A 24,793-nucleotide genomic window follows, 5' to 3' on the forward strand; every position below is an offset into this window, starting at 1 on the left:
ATTAAGAGAGAGTTTACATGAAATTTTTTAGTAAATGTAAGCGTGGAACATTAGAATTCCTAAACAGATGCTTCAAAATGGCGATGATTGCTCATTCCAACGCATAGTTGTTTGTATTTGTATGAAAACAATGTTTTAGACAATGTTAGTAATTGTGTGAGACTGATTATTTTATGTAGTCCATACATAGGTATAATCACTGAATGTTTCAATTCAAAATATTTATTTTAAGTATGAAAAAAAACCAAATTGCTAAGGTAATTTGGGTAATCAAAAAGAAATACAATGCACACTTCATTATTTAGAGTTGCCATACTTTCCTTGCTGACATTCTATCTGACGAGACGGAAGACCGCAGATTGAATTATTTCAGTTGTTATGATCCAAGGGAGCTCCTGCATACTGATAGAGATCGTTTTCCTCAAGCACCTCCAAAAGTATTTTTGGGGACCCTATTTATTATTCCTGACTTCGGAATATGGGCTTGAACATTTGCTCAAGGAAAGAGACCCATGCTTGTTTGCAAGCATGGCGAAGTCTCCCACCTGGCCTGTCATAGGGAAGAGAGGGCAGGGGAGAGGTCCGGCCTCTTTGTGGCCTCCACCAGCCCCATGGTGGGGGTCAGGAGCGGCGTTCGGCCTCGGGAAGAGGACGTGTTCTCCGCTTCATGTGGTCTTCATGATTTATCCATGGGGGTGGAGGAGCGCATCTTCCCATGACACTGGCCTAGAACTCTCCGGTCCTCTTCTGTCTGTTCCCATTACTGTGTCTGATGGGTGGATTTTTTTTCCAACACCAAATCTAGGATACATGGGGTGAAATACAATGCAAGGAACTCACCGCTGGGGGGTAATATGTACACTTGAATGCCTAGAGAGAGAGACAAGGAGGAGGGAGGGAGGGAGAGAGGGAAGGAAGGAAAGGAGAGAATATATACACTTCAATGCCAAGAAAGAGAAAGGATAAAAAGAGAGAGAGATAATATGTAGAATGCAGTCCTCACACACACATACGCACATACTTCAGTGCAGATAGAGGAGAGAGAGATGATATGTACACTTCAGTGCCCAGAAAGAGAAAGAAGAGAAGAGAGTAAAATAATATTCAGTGCTGGGGGGCGGAGGGAGGACAGAGAGAAAGAGAACACACACACACACACACACACACACATGCATGCACACACGCACACACGCACACACACACACACACACGCGCATGCACACACACACACACGCACGCGCACACGCACACACGCACGCACACACACACGCACACACACGCGCATGCACACACACACGCACGCACGCACACGCACACACACACATGCATGCACACACGCACGCACGCACACGCACACACACACATGCACACACACACACATGCACACACACACACACGCACGCACACACACGCACGTGCACGCACACATGCACGCACACACATGCACGCACACGCACACACATGCACGCACGCACACGCACGCACGCGCACGCACACATGCATGCACACACACATGCACACGCGCACACACACGCACGCACGGACACACACACGCACGCACACACGCAACACACACACGCACACACACACGCACGCATGCGCGCACACACACGCATGCACGCACGCACACACACGCACACACACACACGCACACACACACACATACACACACACACCCCTGTGCATAGAGACAGGGTGAGAGAGAGAAGATATACACTTCAATGCCAAGAGTATGTATATATGTCTACATATGTATACATGTATACACATATGCTTTTCAAGTTTCAATGGAAAGGGAGAGAGAGAGAGAGAGAGGCTAGAATACGTATCCTTTAATGCCTCACTCCCAGCCGACCTACTTTCCCCAATTAGGTCATACCTAGCCGACGACCCATTCCACTATTAATTCACTGCATCAGTCCACCGACAAAATCAGCACCCGTGCAGTCCAGTGGCAGGGAGCAAGCCTCCGTCCTTCAACATAGGAGTCCCTGTATGTGTGTATCTGGAGTGGAGGGGGGGATTTTATATTCAAAGCACACTGTGTGGCTTCCTATGTAATGTCCAGGGATTTGGGGTACAGCCAGGGGGAAGGGACGTGGGGTCCTCTCCTGTAGCACTTGAACCAGAGCGTGCTCAGATGGTCTTGGAGAGGTTTCCTCTCGGTGCCTGCAAAGCCCCCTGTGTTTTCTCTGGTTCCCGGGCTTTGTTTGGATCCAGCACCCTTGCTTGTTATGCGGGTAGCTCTCTGCTCGTGACGTTTACCAGCCTTTGGAGAATCTGCGGTTGTACACACATCCCCGGCAAGTTCCACGTCAGCATTGTCTCTTTCTCTCTCTGCTGCTAACAGTGGTTGATGGCTTAGCTGCCCATGTAGAGACGGATGCGGGAGAGAGGCTTGTAGAAAACGAGTGAGCAACAGTGTGGACGGCTCCACTTGCCAGGTGGTCCTTAGTGACTATTTTGGTGGTGTGGCTGTTTTCCCTTCTCCATGTCAAATTACTCCTTGGCCATTCAGGGAGTTTAGCTGGTAACATGGAGATAATAAGAGTTTTCTGTTCTGCATTCCGCCCTGTACTCCCGTTAACTTTTATCTTCTTGCCCTCATACTAGAAAAATCTGCTCAAATGCTGACATTTTCAGTGCTATTTGTACACCCTGGTATTATGATGACATGATAATTCTGACTTAGCTACATATGTGCTTCGCCTAGTTAAAGGTTATTTCAAAGTGTGAGAAGTTGGTAAAAGAAGAAGAGGGGGAAAAAAAAGACCCTATAAAATAAAGCCACGGTCATGACGCGTGGACATATCTTTCCTGGGACTCGAGTGTCCGGTGGGAATGAACGGGTCAAAGGGCAAGGCTTAATATTGTAGCTAAATTTCTCCCTAATCCAAGCTGTGGAGATGTTCTGGATAGGTCCGAGGTGCTGAACTAAGGAAAGGGAACTGTAACATCAAAAGTCTGCCCAGCGGTGTGGTTTTTCCCCAACCGTCTCTTCCCTATTCTGATCACCAACATTAACATTCTGCCCGATACCTTAAAGCGTACTCAAATTTCCTGATGCGGATGCCGTAGATTTCGTTAAGACCGCATATCCCTAAGTAGACCGCCTGTATCTTTGAATCATTCTATGGAGCCATTGGACCACTTACCGGAGATGGATCTCAAGGGTATATGCGAAAGAAATGACTTTGGGGTGCCGGTCCCTTCAGCCCTAGGAGAGGCAGAGGAGGCAGCTAGAGGGGAAAGGTGCTGTACGGATTCCAAAACACTGTGCCTCGTTTCTATGTTCCTTATGCGATAGTTAAAGGAAGGATAAAGCATTGACTGCTTTCCACCAGAAATCTTAAGCTTTGAGCATCACAGAATGACTGGTCTCTTTCTTCCATCCAAAGCTGCCATGGAGGTTAATAAAGGCATAATTACACAAGATGAGTTAGAGCAAAATAAGTCTTCCATCAATGAGCAAAGTAAGTGCAAAACAATAAGTGACCTGGTATTAAAAAAAAAAAAACACACACACAAAAACCTGTACAGTTCTTTGCTGTTGTGGGCAAAAGTGTATTACAGGTGGTAATATGGCCCACCTGAAAACCTGATTTCTTCTTGACATCCGTACATTCAGAAGAATACATTGGGAAACTTGAAACTTGGAGGCGGTTGAGAACCAGTGGAAGTAGCCATCATTGCTTCCAGACTGGAGCAGTCTACCCCTCCCCTGCCCCCCATGGCCAGTTGGACACCAGGCGGGCCAGCTGGGAGGGTGGACTTTCCATGCCTCTGTCCCATGCCTGTCTTCCCCTGATAACCGCATGGACGGTACTTCATTTCTGTGCCCTCTTGACTGTTTCTCAACGAGGCTGTATTTCTGTAATAATGCTCACGGTTACCTCCCGACGCCTGGCGCGGCTCTTGGGATGATAAATATTTGTTGAGTGGGCTAATAAATGGTCGGCCAGGGTTTGCTCTTCCCGCGTCCCCATGTGCACGGCTCACCAGCTTCCATGGTAAAGCCACAAATCCAAGAGGCTTAGTTCAGGACCTTGGGCAGGGGCCGTGGGAAATGAAGTTCTCTCTTCTTGGGTTGGAGGCAAACAGAAAGATTCCAAACACAGAGTTGTGGGGATGGGCGGGGGGGAGGGGGGGGAGGTAGGATATGGCACTGGGAAGACAGTTCTTATTCCAAGATGGAGAGGAGTCTACCAGATAATTTTTCTGAGGAAACGATTTGGCGTTGGGAGGGAAAGAAATCTCCAGTCCTGGAAGCCCGTGTGTGAATCCGGTGTAGCAGTGGGTGATTTTCTTTACGCTGCCTGCTCATTTTTGTGGGGAGAAAGCTACAGGCTCAAAGCCAAAAGCCTACCAGTACACTTTTTTTTCCCTCTTGCTAACATCTGTGGTTTCTGTCAAACACGTGCAAAGTTTTCCTGATCCGTGGTGATCTCAAGTCTTCTGTGACAACACATAGAACTACCAGCTAGAGGGCTGGGAAGGTGGCTCAGTGGTAGAGCGCTTGCCTTGCATGCCTGAGGCCCTGGGTTCGATTCCCGGCACTACATAAGCAAAAAGAAAAAAGCCAGAAGTGGCACTGTGGCTCAAGTGGTAGAGCGCTAGCCTTGAGCTGAAGAGCTGAGGGACAGTGCCCAGGCCCAGAGTTCAGGCCCCACGACCGGACCCAAAAAAAAAAAAAAAAAAGAACTACCAGCTAGAAGCTCTTATCAGAATAAATTTGGTCACCCAAGAGAGAACATCATGTGTATGACGTGGCTTCTCGTGGTCCTGGTCTACTGTTCCTTCTTACCACAAGCACTCAGATCAAATCAACCACAGGATGCTCTTGCTGCATCTTTTGCTCAGACAACTCTCTTTTGGTGAACTCCAGAAAGTCATAAAACCTCAGGCTAGACAGTAAGAGGAAGAAAACATAGAAGAAAAGTTACTTCGTTACCTAATGCACCCTACTTAAGATGGGACTGGATGGCTGAAGGCCCTTTGGAGATGGAGGGAAGAGGAAGCGTAGTTGTGGTAGGCTTGGTTTTATTTGTGGAGGGAAAATGGAGCCCGGAATAGTCACAGCCTGAGCAGACGAGACAACGTGAATATCACACAAGGTTTTCTGGCTGCTTCAGGAAAGCAACACCAAGAGAATGGTCTTTGTTGTTGTTGATGTTGTCGGTCGTGGGGCTTGAACTCTGGGCCTGGGCGCTGTCCCTCAGCTCTTCAGCTCAAGGCGAGCGCTCTACCACTTGAACCACAGCGCCACTTCCAGTTTGCTGAGTAGTTTATTGGAGATAAGAGTCTCACAGACTTTCCTGCCCAGGCTGGCTTTGAACCGCCATGCTCAGATCTCAGCCTCCTGAGTTGCTAGGATGACAGGCGTGAGCCACCGGCGCCCGGCTAAGAAAGGTCTTGTCGTGACAGATAAAAATGATCAACTCCTAACCTTTCGTCTTGCAGATTATGAGATTAAAGTCTGCACTTCAGTCATTATGAATGTACACTATGAGAAAATAAAAAGTGGACGCTCTTTAATTTATATAAAAAATAAAACTAAAACGCTGCCTGAGATGTCCGCTGGGAGCGATGGCTCCTAGGTAGAGAATTCCAGAACAGGGAATACCCAGCCTTCAGTTCCACACCATGGGCAGAGAGTAACCCCTCGGTCCCTGCAGGTAGCGGATAGAGGAGGGTTTCCCCATGCCAATGGGCATCTGGGTTTGGGCCAGTTCCCAAACGAATGAGTCTCACTCCGCCATGTGCATAGTCAAGTAAGCTGATGCGACTAACATGGTAAATCACATGTCGCGTGACTGTCACACACTAGAGCCAGGCTAAGTGTCTGCGGATGGCTGCTGGCTGTCTTCTAGAGCCAAGGGCTGGGAAACAATGACACCTGCGTGTGGACCGACGTCAGGAGTTTGACAGAGAGCGGCCCCAATGTAATCCATACACCTGGGAGGGGGAGGGCCGGCCTGGCGGGAGGGGCGGGGGCGGATGCATCTCCACCTCCACAATGCTAATTTGCACCGAAGCCTGGAAATATCTGTCCCTGGAGCTGTTCACGCCGCATTTAATGTGCAAACACACCGTTGCCAGGTTGGTGTTCGCGTGGGATGGGGGAGAGAGCACGGGTGCGGGGTCTGACTCTACCACCTGCCCGTCCACGGCCTTCCGGGCCGCACCCCTGTCCCCTCTCTAGGTCCAGCAACCCCTCACCCACCTCCGGGCAAGATAAAGCCTGGAACCCACCCCATGCCCAACACGTGCCCAGGGAGGGCTCAGTAAGCACCCACACAGTACCCGGCACAGGCCACGTTCAGAGCTCGGTACGCACCCATCCGGTGTACCACATATACCACGTCGAGGGCACAGAGCCAGCAAGCGCCTCCTCGCTTTGTGACCCTCGACCCCGGAGTAGATGTGCCCTTACACACCTGTCCCTCGTGAGCTTCCATTTTCACTGCTCATCTGACCAGTCCCCATTACACACACGCTTTTATTGACTGATCATGTTTTGTTAGTCATGGGGCTTGAACTCAGGGCCTGAGCACTGTTTCCTGAGCTTTTGTGCTTGAGGCTAGCACTCTGCCACTTGGAGCCACAGCTCTACTTCCCGTTCATTGGAGAGAAGAGTCTCCTGGACTCCCCCAATCCCTCCCCCTTACCCCACCAGAGCGGCTGGCTTTGAACTGCGATCCTCAGATCTCAGCCTCCGGAGTTGCTGGGATTCCAGGTGTGAGCCGCCAGTGCCAGGCTTGAAGAGCCCCTCTCTGATGTGCTTCAGAAACCAAAGGACTAGCTCTGCTGCCTCCTTTGGGCTTCTGCCTGGCCGGCCCCGGGTCGCCTGGTACATACTCACTGGAGAGAGCAGGATGGAGTGTGTCAGCCGACTGTGGCCAACTTGGGAGGAGTCACAGGGCCAGATGCCCGGGTTTGCCAGCTGAGGGGAGAGGTGAGCTCCGACACTCACCACACAGGTCCCCAGCGCCTCCCCCCGGTTTCCGGTGGCCAGGCCCACGGGGGGGCCCCCCCACTGGGAGTCAAGCCCTGTGACTCGATCACAGGCAAGCTTGGGGCGCCACCGAGGTTCGGTGCGGTGGGAGGGGGCGCGTCCCCTAGATTCTCTGCACCTCCGTCCAAGGTCACATGATGCTCGGAAGATACTCTTCGCCCACGTTAAGAAACAGCACCCACAAAGTGCTCGGTGAATAGTAGCGAACGTGACGGCCTCCTAACAGCAGGCCTTGCTTCCCCCCCATTTTACTGTCAGCTACATGAAGGGGGGAGAAGGGGGGCAAAAAAGAATCTCACACATGAAAGCGGAGGGTTATGCCCTGAAGTGAATACCTGATCTCACCGCAGGGCAGCCCACAGAGGACTGAGACAATGGGGGGCAAGATAAGACTTGATGTCGGCAGAATGACATGACTCTGCATGTGTGTGTGTGCATGTGTGTGTCTGCGTGTGCATGTGTGTAAGTGTGTGTGTGCGTGTGTGTGTCTGCGTGTGCATGTGTGTGTAAGTGTGTGTGCACGTGTGTGCGTGTGCGTGTACACATGTGTGCGCTTGTGTGTGCGCATGTGTGTGCATGTGTGCGTGTGTGTGTGCATGTCTGTGTGCGCGCGCATGTGTGCATGTGTGTGTGCATGTGTGTGCGTGTGTGTCTGCATGTGCATGTGTGTGTAAGTGTGTGTGCGTGTGTGCACGTGTGTGCGTGTGCGGGTACACGTGTGTGCGCGTATGTGTGCGCATGTGTGTGTGTGCGTGTGTGTGTGTGCATGTCTGTGTGCATGCGCATGTGTGCATGTGTGTGTGCGTGTGTGTGTGCGTGTGTGCATGTTTGTGTGCATGTATCTGCATGTGTGTGTCTGCGTGTACGTGTGTGCATGCATGTGCGTGCATGTGTGCGTGTGTGCGCGTGTGCGCGCGTGTGCGCACACATGTGTGCGTGTGTGCATGTGTGTGCATGTGTGCGTGTGCATGTGTGTACATGTGTATGTGCACGTGTGTGTATGGGTGCGTGTGTGCGTGTGCGCACGCGTGTGTGCGTGTGTGTGCATGTGTGCGTGTGCATGTGTGTACATGTGTGTGTGCACGTGTGTGTGCGTGTGTGCGCGTGTGTGCATGTGTGTGCGTGTGCATGAGTGTGCGCGCGCGTGTGTGTGCGTGCGCGTGTGTGTCTGCGTGTATGTGCGTGCGTGCGTGTGTGTGCATGTGTGTGTGTGCGCACGCGTGTGTGCGTGTGTGCATGTGTGTGCGTGTGTGTGCGCGTGTGTGTGCATGTGTGTGCGTGTGTGCATGTGTGTGTGTGCGCGCACGCGTGTGTGCATGTGTGTGCGCGCGCGCGTGTGTGTGTGCGTGTGTGCATGTGTGCGCGCGTGTGTGCATGTGTGTGCATGTGTGCGCACGCTTGTGTGCGTGTGTGTGCATGTGTGTGTGCATGTGTGCATGTGTGTGTGCTTGTGCGCGCGTGCGTGCGTGCGAGCCTGCCGCTGGCCTGTGGACCGCGTCTCACGCCCTTCCCCCTTCTCTGTTGCTATCACTGCAGGGAGTAACTTCACCCTGGCGGAGCTGAGCATGTGTGAACCCTCCCCTCACCGAAGTACCTACTGCTCCGACCTGGGCATCCTCCACCAGGGCTTCTCCCTGAGCACAGGCTCGGACGCGGACTCGGACACGGAGGGCGGCATGTCTCCTGAGCACGCCATCAGACTGTGGGGGAGAGGGCTCAAGTCCCGACGCAGCTCCGGCCTGTCCAGTCGGGAGAACTCCGCCCTGACTCTGACTGACTCAGACAATGAGAATAAGTCAGAGGATGAGAACGGTAGGCCTCGCTTCTTCCACGTTCCCGGGGATGGCCCCGCGCCGGGGCTGCGCGCTCCCGGTGGGGTGGTGGGTTTTCTGTGTGGTGGTTTTGTTCTTCCGTAAGGACATGGGATCCAACCAGTCGTTGGCTCCTACCTCGGCCTTGTCTACCCCGGTCCAGAAGTGGGGGGTGTGGGGGTGCTGGGCGGGGGGCCAGGGGAGGAAGGCAGTGCTCCTCCAGCCACATGGGAAATCAGAAGAGAATGTGGAAATCCCAGGGCGTTTGGGGATGGTCAGGTGGGGCTTATTAGCAAGCGAATTACACGGCGAAAGAGGCAGCAAGGTCCACTACGTTCTCGATCAGACACCGTCTTCTCTCTGTGAGTTTCTAGATCTTGGTATTGATTTCTCTATCCAGCAAGCGGCCACCTGGGTTACTATTCATTATTATTATTATTATTATTATTATTATTATTATTATTATTATTATTATTATTAGTGTGTGTGTGAGTGTGATGATCTCTTTCAGAATCTTCCCTTATATTAGACTTTCACGTTCAGGCAGCAAAGCCTCACATCCGTATTGAAGATCAAATGTGCGCCAGGCTCTGGAGTTTAAACATGACACGTAGCCACTTTTCCCACCACACGCTCTGTGATGCATCCCCTTTCCCTGGGTACCGGGACAGGCCAGTCCCTTCCCACACCATCCACTCCAGCCTCCAGCTTTGTGGGTGATTTCTCCTGAAAGGCTGAAAAATTAAATGCTCCTAATCGTGAAGCAGAAAAGTAGAAGGGTGTCTGAGCGCGTCTTTAAAGAGATGAACTTTTGACTCCTGGGTTTCCCAGCCATTCAGGACTCCATTTAGTTATGCACTTTTTTTTTTTTTTTTAAAGATCCATTGTGTTAGGTCCGGCTCATTTAGGAAGAAAGTATCATGTGTGCTGCAGTTCTCGGTGAGCATAGATTGCCCGCTTGCTCAAAAGAATCATCATTCAAATGTTTACAGATAATTAAGAATGGTTTGTCTAGGATATTACAAACTTCTGCTAGAGCGGCCTTCGTATCTTCTTTCATTGAAAAAGCACGCAAAGAAGAAATCTACAGGCAAGGCGGTTTATGGTGGATGCGAAAAACGTAAGCGAAGTGGCATTTCATGTCACCACTGTGTTGGGGATGCATTTGCCAGGGAAAGTCGCAGAGAGTTGCAAAGCCATCTCTCTGGTACCTTTCAATGTGTCTTTGATTTGGAAATAGTTGGCTGTGTAGCCAGGACAAGGGATATGGGTTCCTAATGGCTCCAAATCCATGCTCGACACAGAATTCCCATCCGACTCCTTAACCAAACGCTGACACTTGACGCTTTGAACACTCCAGGGTGCTTATTCCATAGGAAATTCCTCCGAGAAGTTTCCATGAAGACTTGGATCCATTTCCCCATGTCTTTCCTCCACCTCTATCAGTGTCAGATGCAACTGTAGTGGATGCATTTTGGGTTGACTCACGAAGAGCAGCATCTGTGACCTAAGAATTCACGGCTCCCTTTCCCATCAGGCATTTTAGCAAACCTCTCAGGAGGGCCTTCTTGCATCTACATGGGAAACCATCTATCTGGGGCTCTTTCCCCTGATTTATAGAATCCCCATCCTCCGGTTATTTATACCTGTCCCTTACAAAGGCAGCTTGGGAGAGGAGGTTTGCATGGAATCCAAGTGAGCCAAAAACCAACCATCGCCTTGCTGCTGTGGGGGGTGAAATTTTACACCTCATGGCACGTCTGATAAACAGAGGTCTCCTTTCTCCCCTCTCGTTTGAAGTGTCGTGTCTGAGCGCTTTCCACTTTAAGACGGTCTGTATAAATTTCAGCACAGGGATGGAAGCTGAAACCTTATATGCAAAATCCTGATCATTTTGTTTTGATAGACGATGGTTCTATGGTAACCGGAGTTGCATAAAGAGAAATACACTATACAACTAAGAGTGTGAGGGCCTTGGGCCTCAGAGGTCAATCTAGGTGGGGGGCAGTCAGTCATTATAGTTAAGTAGCTGTACAGAGGAGTTTTTGTTTAATAGGTCTGTTTGTTAGGTCGATGCTTTTTTTTTTTTGTACTCTTCTATTAAGTAGTTATATAAAGGGGTTCAACAAGTCAGACAATGAGTACAATGCATCTTGAGCCGTGTTACCCTTTCTGTTATTCTCAACATATTTTAAACATCCAGGTAGAATTTCTTTCCTGTCCACCTATCTTGGAGGAATTAGCCACTATTCCACATAGGTAAATTAGACACCGGGTGCATGTCCTCCTAGCGTTTTCTGGCCGGAAACAACGAGAAACTAAAAAGACAGTACATTTGACACGCTCTTATCGTGAAGAGTGAGGCACAGAGGCATGCGAACTTCAGCAGACTCCTTGGTCTTTCTGACAAATTCTGTTTAGCTCACAGAGGGATCGATACGTCCTCACATCACTGGTTTTATGAAGTGCGGGAATGTATTACCATATAGATGGACGCCTGCCCGCCCACCCATCCCACGCCCGGGCGTGGGTGCTCACAAAGCCCTCGTTAATTTCTCACACCTGTACCCGGTGCCGGCTTCCTCCTGGCCAGAGCCGTGTCCTTCAGAACCCGATCAATAACCTTTTACGGCCGGCTCTCCTGAAGGAGAAGGCCTGGGACTCTGGGCTCGGAGACCGCGGAGCTCTCCAGTTGGCTTTTAGATGTTTAAGGATGCGTGGTCACAAAAGAAATCCCCCACCACCGCCCCCCCCCCCCCTGGGGATCTATGTTCTTATTTCTCTTGTCTGGTGGGATCTTGGAGTGCATAGATTCATTTCTTTTCTTTTGTAAATGTTCCCCATGCCTGGAGGAGAGCTCCCTTCAGAAATCTGACTGGAATTCTCCCGGGTGTAGTGAGGAAACCAAGACGGATCTCAGAAACTGGCTTCCTCTTCTCCAGGATGCAGGGTGTAGCCAGTGTTCAGAAAGCCTGTGATCAGCCCCCCCCCCCCCCCGACTCGGCAAGACCCCGAGTGTGCATCTGCCTTCCTCCCTGCGTCTGCAGGGCCCGTGACCCTGACCCCCGGGAAGACCTTCCACGGCCCCACCATTTTTGTTTATCTGTTGTATTTCCTGCTGGGCCACGCTCACAGCTCCGGCCTTCTCTGTGTCCCTCTGGCTTCTGTCTTAGCGCTGTGCTGGCCGGAGCTGGTTTTGCTTTAAATAGATAAACCCCTTAAGCGGAGCTGCTCCCAGCCCCTCCCAGGTTCTTTCCGTCTGTCTGTCTTGGAGTTGAGGAGAGCTTGGCCGAGAAATGACAGTGCACGTGGAGGGGTGAAGCCAGATTTTTGCTCAGTGAAATTCAACTGCAGTCTCTACAAAGGGGCCTTTCCCCCCTGCGCCTTCAAATTAGAATCATATCCCCCACCCTTTTATCTATTTATTTTTTTCAGTAATAAATGTCCCGCTTAAAATATGTTCTTCTTCTTTTTGCCTCACCCGAGTTCTGGGGAAATGGGACAGTCACTATTTATTCTTGTCTTCCTCGAAGGCAAGAAAAAGCACAGAAACCCTGGCCTATGTGTTCCTTACTCCCTTAGGTGCTTTTTTTTTAAAAAAAAAAAAAAAAACCAGGAGGACTTAAAAATATCCTTGAGATTTTTTTTCCACTATAATTCAAGTTTCAGTTCTTTTATTGGCAACCTAGACCGAAAAAGAAAATGGAAAAAGACAAAGGACAAAGAAAATAAACTTGGCCACGGGATAGAATGGCAGAAATTGCAGAAAACTAAATCTAGCCTCATTTGCAGCTTTCAAATATTTATCTTTCCCGTGCCTTCTCTGTTTTCCACCCAAGGTAAATACGAACAATATTCATTTCCCTCCGTTGTCAATTGGGAAATTTATAATTCTCCTGATGTGCTTCGAGTCTGAAAATACAAATGGAGGGTTAATTCTATTGCATTTCACGAAACTCATGGGCCGGGAAAGCTGGTTCTGGCACGTGATGGACCTGTGTGGAGTGTTCTTGGTGTTAAGACACAGGTTCAATTAGGGTGAGAGGCCTCATTGGCTGAAATTCCCACCAAAGCTTCCTCATGCTGAGTGAGGTCCTAACTGCTTGTTAACTTAGACTGAGCAGCGAACTCCGAGAGATAGCCTGGTCTTCCTTAGTACCCTAGGTTGCTACCACCAACCGAATCCCATTCATATATATATATATGAAGTAAGGTCTTAAAGTCTTTCTGCTTTCTCTTCAAAAACCATCTCTCCAATAACTTCATCATTTAAGTGATCTTTAAGTAAATGCACAAAAGAACTACTATGGATTCGGCTTCCACCTATTTTATTATGCTTGCATTTATGTACGTTTATTTTGTATTTTATAACCTACTCTTTTTTCCTTCATTATATCACCCCAGAACACACACACACACACACACACACACACACACACACACACACACACACACTTCTGTTTATTAGAAATAACCACAAAGGAAAGGGAGGAGTCAGACAGTAAAAGAAATAGCTACAGAAAAGAGAGCACAGAGCACTGTTCAACTGTGTTTTGGGTGTTTGACCTAGGATAATGGCTTTTCCAGTGAAGTTGTCTGAAGAGAGAATTTTCCATAGAATCTGAGAAAATAATTGTCTCAAGCCTTTAAAAACAAAACAAAAACGATGCAAAGTGATGCATTCTCCGTTCATGTTGGCAACAGTTATTTCAAATTGGGATTGGGGGTGGGGGGAGTTCCAGTTCTTTCTTTTTCTTTTTGCTTTTTTGTAAGTTCATCAGAGAAACATACAAGGAAGCATGTGAAATCAGGTACGATATGAGTCGAAAATCCGAAGGACAGAAGAACAAATCTTACAGGTTGTCAGTCTCGGTCTATTCTGAGTGAAATAATGACCTGTTTGTACAGACAAACTTGTACACTGATAAAGGATCCTGAGTTGTTTTTTGGTTTAAAAAAAAAACAGATTATTAATGGGAGTCTGAAACATAAAATAATTGCAATGCCTAAACACAGCTGATAAAAATGCACAAAGACAGGCAAACATTTAGGACTATACCTGTTTCACATGGCACAATAATCTGAGCAAGAAGTAAGAGGGGCGGATGTATTATAAATGCCCCGTGTGAGAGTTTAGGAATCCTTGTTGTTCTGGTGAGTGGAGCTGCGCCTCCATCGCTTTAACACAGAACAGAAAAATTCTGGAACGTTCCACGGTACCGTTCAGGGCTGCATGTTCCAGGTTATAAACTTTAGTGGCGTGGTTTTTCCTTATTTATATATCTCTTTCTTTCCTTCGGTGGTTGCTTTCATGTTTGTTAATGTTCCCGGGGGTGGTGGAGCCCTGGCTCCATTCAATAAATACAATAAATAAATGGAAGCGCTAAGCCTCACTCCTGGCCGGCCAGCCTGATTATTACACGTGTAATCTCCAGGCCTTCGGGGAGACATTGGGTTTGGTGGATAATCATTTAGTTTTTTTCTTTTCTAAGCTGCCGAGCTCCTGATATCAGGACTTCAACTCTCAGTACAGTGGGTGCAGGCTCAAGCAAGTCAGCGTGCAAATGTTTTGTCTCCCATCAGGAAACTGCCCCTTACCTCCGTCGGGACTCTGCTCTGTGGTTGTTTGTCAAGGATCAGATTTGATTTGTCTAAAAGATGGGAGAAATGCGCCGCGCATCAAATATTAGGGTTATAAACAAAATGGATTAAAGCTGAGATAAGTGTTATTTCTAGCAGACTAAAGGAATCGGGGTGAATTTGAATAGAAAATAGGATCAGATCGGAATGGGTCGGAGGAGAACACGGGAGGCCTAGCAAGGTAGCACAATTAGAGAGAGGGGCAACGTTTTAAGCAATAGATCTGTAAATTGACTAGAAACTGAAGTTGGGTTTGTGAATGTGTGTGTGATGCACGTGCTTGTGGTGTAATTCTTAAGACTCTTTAGTGCCTCCTGTTCCTCTTCCCGCTAATCTCAGTTTGAAATCACTGAAGGAGTTGACAGATGGAAGAGGTTTGAGGGAGCTCACTTCAGATTTCAGACACTCAGACTTCATAGGCTGAATCCAGTACATGGAGAGTTCACCATTATCACTGCCACCACCACCACCACCATTGTCATCATCATCATGATTACTGTTATTAGTGGCAGTCATAGTTGTAATAATGGCAGTTGAACAAAGAGGTTTCCGTTCAGCAGTCGGTGTGTGAGGACAATCAATGCATCTTGATCGCCCTTACCTCTCCAGGGCCCTCCTCCATCTCTCAAACCCACCACCCATCCCACACCACCCAACTCCATTCTCACTTATGTACATTGAGTCTGACGGCTGCACTCACCTGCTCTTCCTCTCTCTCTCCCAGAATGGTTTGAATTGCTCACTATCTTTTTATAAAAAAAAATAATTTACTACATTGTAAAAGTAGAAATCGTCAGAGTCAGAACCTTTTATTTGGGGACACGTCTCAGCCATACTGGTCCAGGCTCTCTCTGGGCAAATCTGGTCTGGAAACATTATAAGAAGACCTAGATGGTATGCTAGATTTCCTTGTACTTAACTTGCGCTCCCTCCATTCTTAAGATCTGACTCAATCTTTGTCTGTATGTGAGTTAACAGCTTTTACCCATGTGCCAACTCAGAGCAGATCAGAAATACTGAAAAATGAGAGGAAGGCAGGTAGAGGCTGCTGGCTTGTAACTGGACACATGCTAAGGTGATATTCCTTCCTTTTTTTTTTGTAAGTTTAAGTCATCTACAAAGTGAGTTGAAAGTTCTTATGCCAAGATTCTAAAAAGAGTTTGAAGGCAATTAAACAGGTCTGATACAATTACCTCAAACGAAAATCCATTTAATTTGGAGAGTAATGAAGTAATTGCTTCTATGTGGCAGGGTGGGTGATCTGCTAGCCCGGTCTTCTTGAAGTAGGTAGCCCGCACTACTGAGAGATGAAAAGTTGGGAATCTTTGATCGAACGCACATACCGAAAGCTGTCTCCACGTGAAAATACTGGGGGGCAGGAGATCTACTCTGAAAATGTGAGCAACTTGGCGTGAGTGGGGAAATCAAGGAGGGAGCTCTTCCAAGGGTGAACCACAGCTTAGTGTGAATTGAGTTCGGCACACGTCTACAGAATCTGATGGGCTGAGCATCAGCAGAGACAAGGGGAGAGAACACACAGAGAGATCTGCAAAGACCTCCGACGTCCCCAAGGAGGAAGACATGGGGTGAAGATGGTTCACACTGAGGGGTTGGGAACGGGGGAGTCAAAACCAGACCTCTCCAAGCCACCCACCATCCACCCATAGAGAGGCAGGGTCCCAGGGAACCGATGCCCCACATATTTGTGGAGGAGGAAAGATCATTGAAAGACAAGGCTGGTTGTTGATGGAGGGAAGCTGACATTGCTGTCCACCTTCGTTGGGAAATGGTTTGCTTCCAGGATGATCTCTCCTCCAGGGACTGGAATGGAGCCACACCTCGGTGGGGTGGTGTTTCTGCTTGTGTTAAACAGGAATGCGTGCCTGCTCACCCAGAGAAAGAGCTCAGTAACCAGAGACACATCAGGAATGATTTCTAGAGCGTACACCTCAGGTGAGGAGAGAGCTATCACGTGCTCACTAATCTGAGAGGATGTTTGGCAGCAATACCAATAGAAGGTAGTGTAGAAGGTAGTGTGTGTAGAAGGTAGTGGTCATTGGTGACTTGAACACATTGAATGAAGCGAACTAAAGGTGTGTTTTGCTTTTTACTTAGTACTGGTTGAAAAAAGGAATAGCAACTGCAGTTATGGTGACTCTTTGACTCTTATTGGACTTCTAAAAAGACTGGATGTCAAAACACCTGTCATCCTAGCTACTCAGGAGGTTGAGATCTGAGGATCGTGGTTCGAAGCCAGGCCAGGCAGGAAATTCCATGAGACTCTTATCTCCAAGGAACCCCTCAGAAAACCAGAAGTGGCGCCGTGGCTCAAAGTGGTAGAGCCATGACCAATATGAACAGAAGAAAAACAACAACTTCAAGTTGATCATGTTTGAGGAGATGGTAATATAGATGAGTGTCTTAATGACTGTTGTGTGTGTGTGTGTGTGTGTGTGTGTGTGTGTGTGTGTGTGTGTGAGATTCTGAGGAGGGAGATCTGTGGTCACCGTTGTTTAACTTGAACTTTCTTGGCCGTCCTCCAGAGGAGTTTGCCCCTTACACCCTCAAATCACCAGTTACGCCACCCCGCCACGCAGGTCAGAATCCACGTCAAAGAGCACATTTCCTCTCAAGACTTGCCTAACAGCTTTACCCCAAGGGAACTCTAACTCAGTTTCAGTCTGTCAAGGAAATAATATTTGACCTGGTAGGGAGTCTGACGATTTCTTTGCAATAGACGATAAGATCTTCCATGTCACCCTCCCCTCCCCCTGCCCTTCCAAACCCCATCTCTTCTTTCCTGCCTTTTGCATCCCACCCTGAATATAACTAGTGCTCCAATTACTTCATCGTGAGCTAATGTCTTTCGTATCTTAAAATAAGAGGAGATCAAGCCTCCAAACGATGGCTTGGGTAGCACAGACATGGTTTGAGTCTCACTGGAATACAGAAAGGAAGATTCCGACTTCTATCCATATGTGTGTGTGTGTATATGTGAATATACATCCATCAATACATGTATCCTTTACAGTTTCAATATTAAGTATGTTTCATGACATACATCCTATTTTGCTAAATGCGCATCACTTACAGCAGATTACACAAGTGTGGAAATGTATACATTGAAAGTGTGTCTGAAATCTTTATAGAGTTGCAGGTGGATGACAGAATGCTGGGACTATTGTTTTAGACATTTTATTTCCCAGGAGATGAAGACTAAGCAGCCAGTCTCCCCTCGCAATGTCTGGCTGATCCATTATCTTGCAGCAAGCAGTTCAAATGTCTTCTTTGCGGTTCATGGCCGTCTGGTTTGATCACGTCTTAACTTTTTTTTTTTCTGTAGGACTCAAGTTTTCCTCTGAATTCCCCATTCATGTTCACTTTTGCTAGATAGACTGTTCCTGTGTTCAATAGAAGCCATGAGAAATACACATGGCAAGGTTTTATTTCCATCTAGGTGTGAGGACTTGCATGGGTTAGAAATGCCATGATGAGTACCCCCAATAACAAAAGCCAGGTTGGGGTGATAGGAGGAACTGGGGGAATTGGGGTAACAGTAATTGTGATTCCCACCCCACCACCCACAGGAGACAGAGTCTTTCAGAGATCTTAAAATCCAAGCACACTAATTAGAACCTAGTGATTTTATTGGCTAGTGGTAGGGCCATATCAATAGCTGTGGGATAGCCAGATGACAGAGAATGTTTGTGTTTCACCCTGAGGACTTCACATCTGACCCAAGTCCCCCCGGGGTGAGCTGCCCAGTGTGCATTTGATCAGGGAATCATGCCTACAAATCCTTTCTGGCCGAAGTACATAGAGCCCCTGCGTGTGTGTGTGTACATGCACCCTAGAGTTTGAACTGGTAGACACCCAAAATGAGAAGCAGTGTTGGCTGAGAGGGAAGAAAAACCATCCAGGAAATATACTCTAATCATTCCCTGTGGCATTCATATTTTATCGTATTTAGTGGTGCCCACTGTTCCTTTCGCTGAATGCATTTCCTCAGTTTCCCCTCATTGAACCCTTGACTCATTCGTATTTTAGGTGCGGTATCAAAGTGGTGTGATGAACAGAAGCCACGGGGTGAAATTCCCAAGCCCATCGCCGACCCTTTTCCTAGGATACATTCCGACCAGCGTTTTAGACCGTGGCCAGTCGCACAATTGTAACCCTTTCTCAACCCCTGCCCTCACAGGACCGCTGCTTCCCGCGCCGATGTGGTGTGAGAACCTGGCTTCCTGCGGAGGGCATCCCAGGACACGGGCCTGAGCGTCTCTCCCGGTGACAGACGCAAAGGCTTGCTTCCCCGTCCTCAGTTCCTTTCCTCCAGGGGAGGCGCTGGGTGTTCCCCGCACCTGTGCGTCTTGCGTCTTGTGACTTACGATCCTTCTTGCGGTCTCTCCTTTCCCTTTTTAGTTTGTGTTCGCTCTTCGTGACGTGGAGACTGACACCTGTGTTCGGTGGAGCTGTGGGATCTGTGCAGATGTGATCACACACATTCCTTTACAGGTGTGAAAGACACGTGGCCATCCTTCCAAAAGCCAGTGACTTTTGTTCTATAGGGTGGAACATTCTATCTATGATCAGGGAGAAGAGGAGGGAGAGAAGGGGAGCTAAGGGGAGAGAGGAGAGAAAGAGGCAACAAGCAAGGAAGAGGAAAGGAAGGAGAGAAGGAGGGACAGAAGGGAACAGAAGGAGGGGGAAGGAAAGAGGGAGGGGAGGGGTATAGTTCATTAGTTAGCTACCTGGAAGTCACTGAACATGGTTGCATTAGCCAAAAGAAGGAAAGTTCGCTCTGTCTAAGCCGAGTTTTCGCTTTTTCTGGGTTAAGCACCACAGCTTATGGAGTCCTCAGAATGTAGAACTTCATCTCATAGAACTTCGTTTCATGATAAACAAGCAAGGATAGAGTTGCATCCTGCGTGATGAGAGGAAATTCACATCTACTAAGATAATCTTCAAGGTACCTGGAGAAGACAGAGCTGAGCAAACGGTGCACTAAATACCCTTAAAACTTCCTCTACGCGTGGCGCCTGTGACTCAAGTAGGTTAGCAATCACAAACCCAGTGGTAGGCATACTAGTTTGTTTTTTTTTTTTTAACAAAATAGGTAGTTCTGCCTGTATGATAAATATCTCCACACATAAGAGAACTACCCTGAAAATAATCCTGTGGAAGCAATTACTATTATAATACACTACGACTGGGCTAATATACAGTGTTGCTTAATAATTGATGTTATGTGGGGCTGGGGGAAGAGCAGGAAAAAAAAAAACCCAACAGCCCTGTACATTGTGTGGTATCCTTTTGTGCCCGGAGAGCCAGGAGTCCCCGGTGAAATACGCAACAATTAACCGAGTACAAGTTGTCTTCCGTTTCCGCTCATGTACATTTATGGCTGCTTACAGCAAGGCACTCTGGGAAGGCAGGAAGTATACAAATCACCTTAATCTGCCCCACTGTGGTATTTTAGACTCTCCATAATCTAGTCCGATTTTATGTGCTCAGCCCCTGCTCCCACTTCCAACCTAAATATATTTGCAGTTCCTTCTCAAGTGGGCTCCTTATCGTTTTCTTTGGGCTCCTTGTTGTTTTCTTTTCCGGGGAGCGCCCAGTCTCCTTCTCATGCCTCTTGAGTCCCTTGTCCTTTTCCCGAACTGTCTCTGCACCTGCCTTCCCGTCATCTCCCCAGTGAAAGAATGATCTGAGATTCTCCATTTCCTCTGAGATCACGGGCCCCGTGTGGGGGAGACTTCCACTTGCAATCTCTTCCTGTTTTGATTCCTCCATAGCCTTCCTGTGCCTTGTAGCCAAGACCCCTGTAGCCGGATGACCACAGATGCACAGAGGGTTTCAGATGCCTCTTGGAGATAGGATAAACAAAGGTGGATGGCAGCGTTTGGGAGCTGATCTGATAAAGTAGAGGAAGCGTTACCGAGGAGCAATTAAGAGGATTGTTAGGTGAAGTACGGTGACCACAGAGAGGGCACGGGACCAGGGGCTTGTGGACGGAGTGCACCGCATAGCAAGGCCACTCGGACAGTTGTGAAATGGTGCAGAAGGGGCCCTGGAAGAGAGACCTGGGCAGTGGCCCACATAGAAAAAAAAAACAGCAACACAGTAGGGACAATGATGGACAGAGAGGAGGAAAGAAAGGACTGGAGCAAACTCTTAGCGCTGGTGGCTCACACCTGTCATCCCAGCTACTGGGGTAGCTAAGATGTGAGGATCATGCTTGGGAGCTAGCCTGAGGATGAATGTCCATGAGATTCTTGTCTCCAGTTAACCAGCCAAAAGCTGGAATTGGAGCTGTGGCTCAAGTGGTAGAGCGCCAGCCTTGAATGGAGAAAGTGAAAGAATGGTGCCCAGGCCCTGAGTTCAAAGCCATAGTCCTGGCATAAAAAAAAAATGTGAGTTTCATATGTGATTGTAATCCAGTGTGTCTTTGAAACGGGAATCAATCAAACACACGTGAAGGTCATGTGCTCTAGAATCCATTTTGGGTGGTCATTCGTGATTTCCAATTGTATTCCCTTCCCTACCTGGACTCTACTCCCCAGACTGAGGAACTTCCTTCTGCTTCTAGTTTGTTCCCATGAAGACTGGTCAAGGGTATGATGAAGACAGAACATATACACTGCTGGAAGGCTTTGGGGGGAAAATACTGGAGACCTGGGTTCTTGTCCCAGCTTTGCCACTAAGCATTTGGTCAAAGCCTCAGTGCTCATCTCTCTGGCATCAGCCTTGTAACTAAGTACAAAAGTCGGGCGCAGCTGATCCACCCAAAGACTGAGTCTACAGTCAGCTGGGCCACGGAGTCTTAGCTCCTCCGTCTGCCCACCTGAGGACGTGGCTCACGAAGCACTAGACTTTCCACGTCCCACTTTCTCCATCTGTGAAATGGCCACACTCACCATCGCCTGCCCTTCTTATTTTGTCCGTGAGTCACGCAGAAGGAGAGACATCGCAAGCCCTTGGCAGACTGCTAGGCACGTGGTATGCCCTGATTATTTTCATAGGTTATTGTTTTAAAGTAATTTTCTTCGTTGTCATATTCAATCAGCGCGGGCTGCCTTTCACGTTTGTAGATTCATCCCCGGCAAGTCATTAAACACGATTTCGACGTCTCCATCATAACCCTGGGGCCGTGGGGTCCTGGGGCAGGAAATGTAAATCCTGGCATTGATCTGGCAGGGTAGGCGAAGGGATTAGATCATTTTCACTTACCTCCGCTTTCTGGGAAGCTGTCACAAGCAGGAGGTCTGCTCTGTATATCAAACAGGAATTCTAGAAGGTGAGCTCTTTTTTTTTTTTTTTTTTGCTTTTATTTTGTTCTTCAAGGGAAAGGAGTTAAATATTAATTAAGAAGTCTCATCCAGTAAATATCCAGCTGCAGCCAGGCAGACTTGCAGAGCTGATGATTAAAAAAAAGAAATAGTTAGGGAAGGGATCAACACCAGTAACGGAGCCAGGATGGGGTGGGGGACACAGCAGAGGGGGGAACACAAGAGCAAAGGAGCTCATCATCATCTCCAGCGCTGCCTGGGAGCAGCCGGCAGCATCCTTCAATCCAAACGCAAGTCATCTAACTTTTGTTGAGTACTTTCTCCATGCTGAGAGCTGGTGGTACAGAGATACATTTCCCAGAATCCTCGCCTCCCATCTCTCCCATCCTAGGAGGGAATCTGCGTGGTGGAAGGACAGAGAATAGCACCGAAGAGAAGTCATTAAGTACATTCTTGTGCAGTGAGCGTGTCCGGTGCTAAGGCTCCGCTCTGTCACACGCATGTGCACGCACACACCAGTCTTTGGGAGGTGGAAAGTCACAATCCAAATTTCCCCATTTGGGGAAGCAGAGGTCCCTGAAATATTGGGAATAAGATCAGTGGCCTGGTCTCCGCCTAGAGTGGACACAACTCTGTGTATGGTCATATGATAGAGGATGGCCCAGTGTGGTTACTGTTTGGATAGAAAGAGAAAAATTGGCTCCTCCTTCTGGGGTGGGGGAGGAATGGGTATGTGGCAAGTTCAGAGCGGTAAAGTTCAGAGAGAATAAGAGTTCGTGGGTGGGAGAGAAGGACAGCGCGAAGCTCACCCTAGTTCAGCTTCAAGCTGAGCTTCAGATCGCGTGCGTGGAAAAGAATTGCAGCTTCACCAGCAAACGCTTCACCAGAGGTTATTCGTGAAGCAAGATCCTGATTCCGTTTACCTTCAGGATCTCTAATGGGGTGGGGAGGAATCAGACTGGCAGCTGAGAGAGGAATTAGAAGGCTATTTGCGAGCCTTTGCAGCACTGGAGACAGTGATGTGGAAATGTATGAGGCTTCAGTCAGCGAATGACCTGAGTGCCCAGCACTGGATTCAGGGAGGTACAAGTGGACGCCTAAGCTAGCCGATGATGACCAGCACAGAGCCGAGACAGGAAGGGAACTCTAGCAGGGAACTATTGAGTGGAGATTTTTCTTGGATTTCAGTATAAAGATGTTAACTAGGCACTTAGAAATGCGATCATAGAAGTAACACAGGGGAGGAGAAGGGAACGGGGGGACATTGATATCCAACAGTTGATAAACAGCATAGGACGGAGTCCTCACGGACAAATTTCCTTTCTCTGGTCCTTTGTGGTGTAGTGCTGTTTACCCTTTCCCCGTGTAGCTTTCCTGGTCTTGTTGGTGCTCTAATGGTAGAGAAGAAATCAGAAATGGGGACGCGTACACTTTCCTTAGTCCGTGACCCTGGCTTCTTTTCCTGGATTCCTTAATAGAACATGTCATACAGCCCGACAGCTCTTTTATAATCCCTGTAAAATAAGACAACATTAGCAGCGCTATCTTTTTTTTTTTTTTTTTAATAAAAGACAATGTTAAAGCTTAGATTTGGGATCCAGACAGACCTGAGTTGGTATCCCACGTCTTTCATTTAAAAGCTGGGTCGCTGGCCAAGTTCTCCAACTTTCCGGGAAATCCTTTTTCATCACCGGTAAAAGGACCAAAGGAAATGTGACAGACACCCACAGGGACGGGCTGTAGTGAGGATCATGTCAGTGTGTGCACGACCTGACCTCAACATCGTCCTTCGGCTCTGTACCCAGCCGTCAATGCATAAGCGTGGGCTGAGACAGTCACCCTTGACAAATGGCTTACGCTCAGCAGAACGCGCGTGGTTTTGCGACTCCAAGCGTGTGTGGATTTAAGGCGTCCACGAACATGCAGACACAAACGTGAGTGTGGTCAAGTGTGGATGGAGGTGATGTTTAGAGACAGACAGCAAGAGCCAGGCAGAGATGGCTGCTGACTGAGAAGCAGATTTGTCTCCCATCTCATACTCTCTGCTTTCCCATATCTCTCTTTTTCTCTTTCTCTCTCTCTCTCCTCTCTTCTCCTCGCCTGCCTTCCTTCCTTTCTCCCTCCCTCCTTCCTTTCCTGTCCCTCCTTCCTCCCTTTCCTTCCTTCCTTCCTTCCTTCCTTCTTCTCTTCCTCCTTCCCTCCCTCCCTCCTTCCTTTCCTGTCCCTCCTTCTTCTCTGTCTTTCCTTCCTTCCTTCCTCCCTCCTTCCCTCTCTCCTTCCCTCCCTCCCTCATCCCATGAGGCAAGGGAACTATATTTCAATGCCTGTTGCCTGGGCTATCATGAGAGGCCCAAGGCACACCACAGCTCCTAGCGTTCAACCAACTCTTGGTAAATCGCCCTGAGCATTTTAACACCCTTTGTTCTCCAAGCGGAAGGAATTTGAAAACACAAACGTTCTGTGGCTTAAGCAGGTTCTGAAGAGCTGGCGGTGGAACTGGCAGTATCTGAACTGTGAGACTCACAACCTTGTTGTCTAATCCACCCTGGGGTGACCATGTTAGATAATGCGGAGATGCAGGGCGATCCTGCAAGTTAATTTGGGGCTCTCTCTGTAGTCCTCCGAGAGTTTTATAAAAGGAGCATATGCTTAAAGCTCATATAGAAGGCCTAAAAGCTCCAAATTGTGCAGCTTTGGGTGGATTTGAAGTAAACCCTTTACAAGGAGCAAGGGAGAATGGATTTGGTTATGGGTCTAGTTTCTTTCCTCAAAGATTTATCTGCTGAGAAAGTGTGTGTGTGTGTGTGTGTGTGTGTGTGTGTGTGTATGAGAGAGAGAGAGAGAGAGACTATGTCTGTGTGTGACTATGTTTGTGTGTCTGTGTCTGTGGTTTTGAATTTTGGCTATTAAAAATATTATCTTAATATATCCATAGTAATTGTGGACATTGTGTGTGTGTGTGTGTGTGTGTGTGTGTGTGCAGTATTGGGGCTTTTATTATCCCTTTTTTTTTTTTTTTTTTGCTTAAGTGTGGTGCT

At 48.2% G+C, this 24,793-nt stretch overlaps 1 protein-coding gene across 5 annotated transcripts in view; it reads left to right on the forward strand.

The window, feature by feature from the left end:
- The window catches only part of Tenm2 (teneurin transmembrane protein 2), a 634,115-nt gene that overhangs the window by 46,612 nt on the left and 562,710 nt on the right, over positions 1-24,793 (forward strand). For 4 of the 5 annotated variants that reach the window (XM_042670217.1, XM_042670219.1, XM_042670220.1 and 1 more), the window contains exon 2: positions 8,552-8,827. In XM_042670217.1, the coding sequence (XP_042526151.1) occupies positions 8,552-8,827 (276 nt within the window). Of the gene's footprint in view, positions 1-8,551; positions 8,828-9,355; positions 9,364-24,793 lie in introns of all 5 variants that reach the window. The other variant, XM_042670218.1, reaches the window with a different exon arrangement.

The sequence above is a fragment of the Dipodomys spectabilis genome, unplaced genomic scaffold (genome assembly GCF_019054845.1).
Source record: "Dipodomys spectabilis isolate Male_0828 unplaced genomic scaffold, ASM1905484v1 ptg000528l, whole genome shotgun sequence".
Classification (NCBI taxonomy): Eukaryota; Metazoa; Chordata; class Mammalia; order Rodentia; family Heteromyidae; genus Dipodomys; species Dipodomys spectabilis.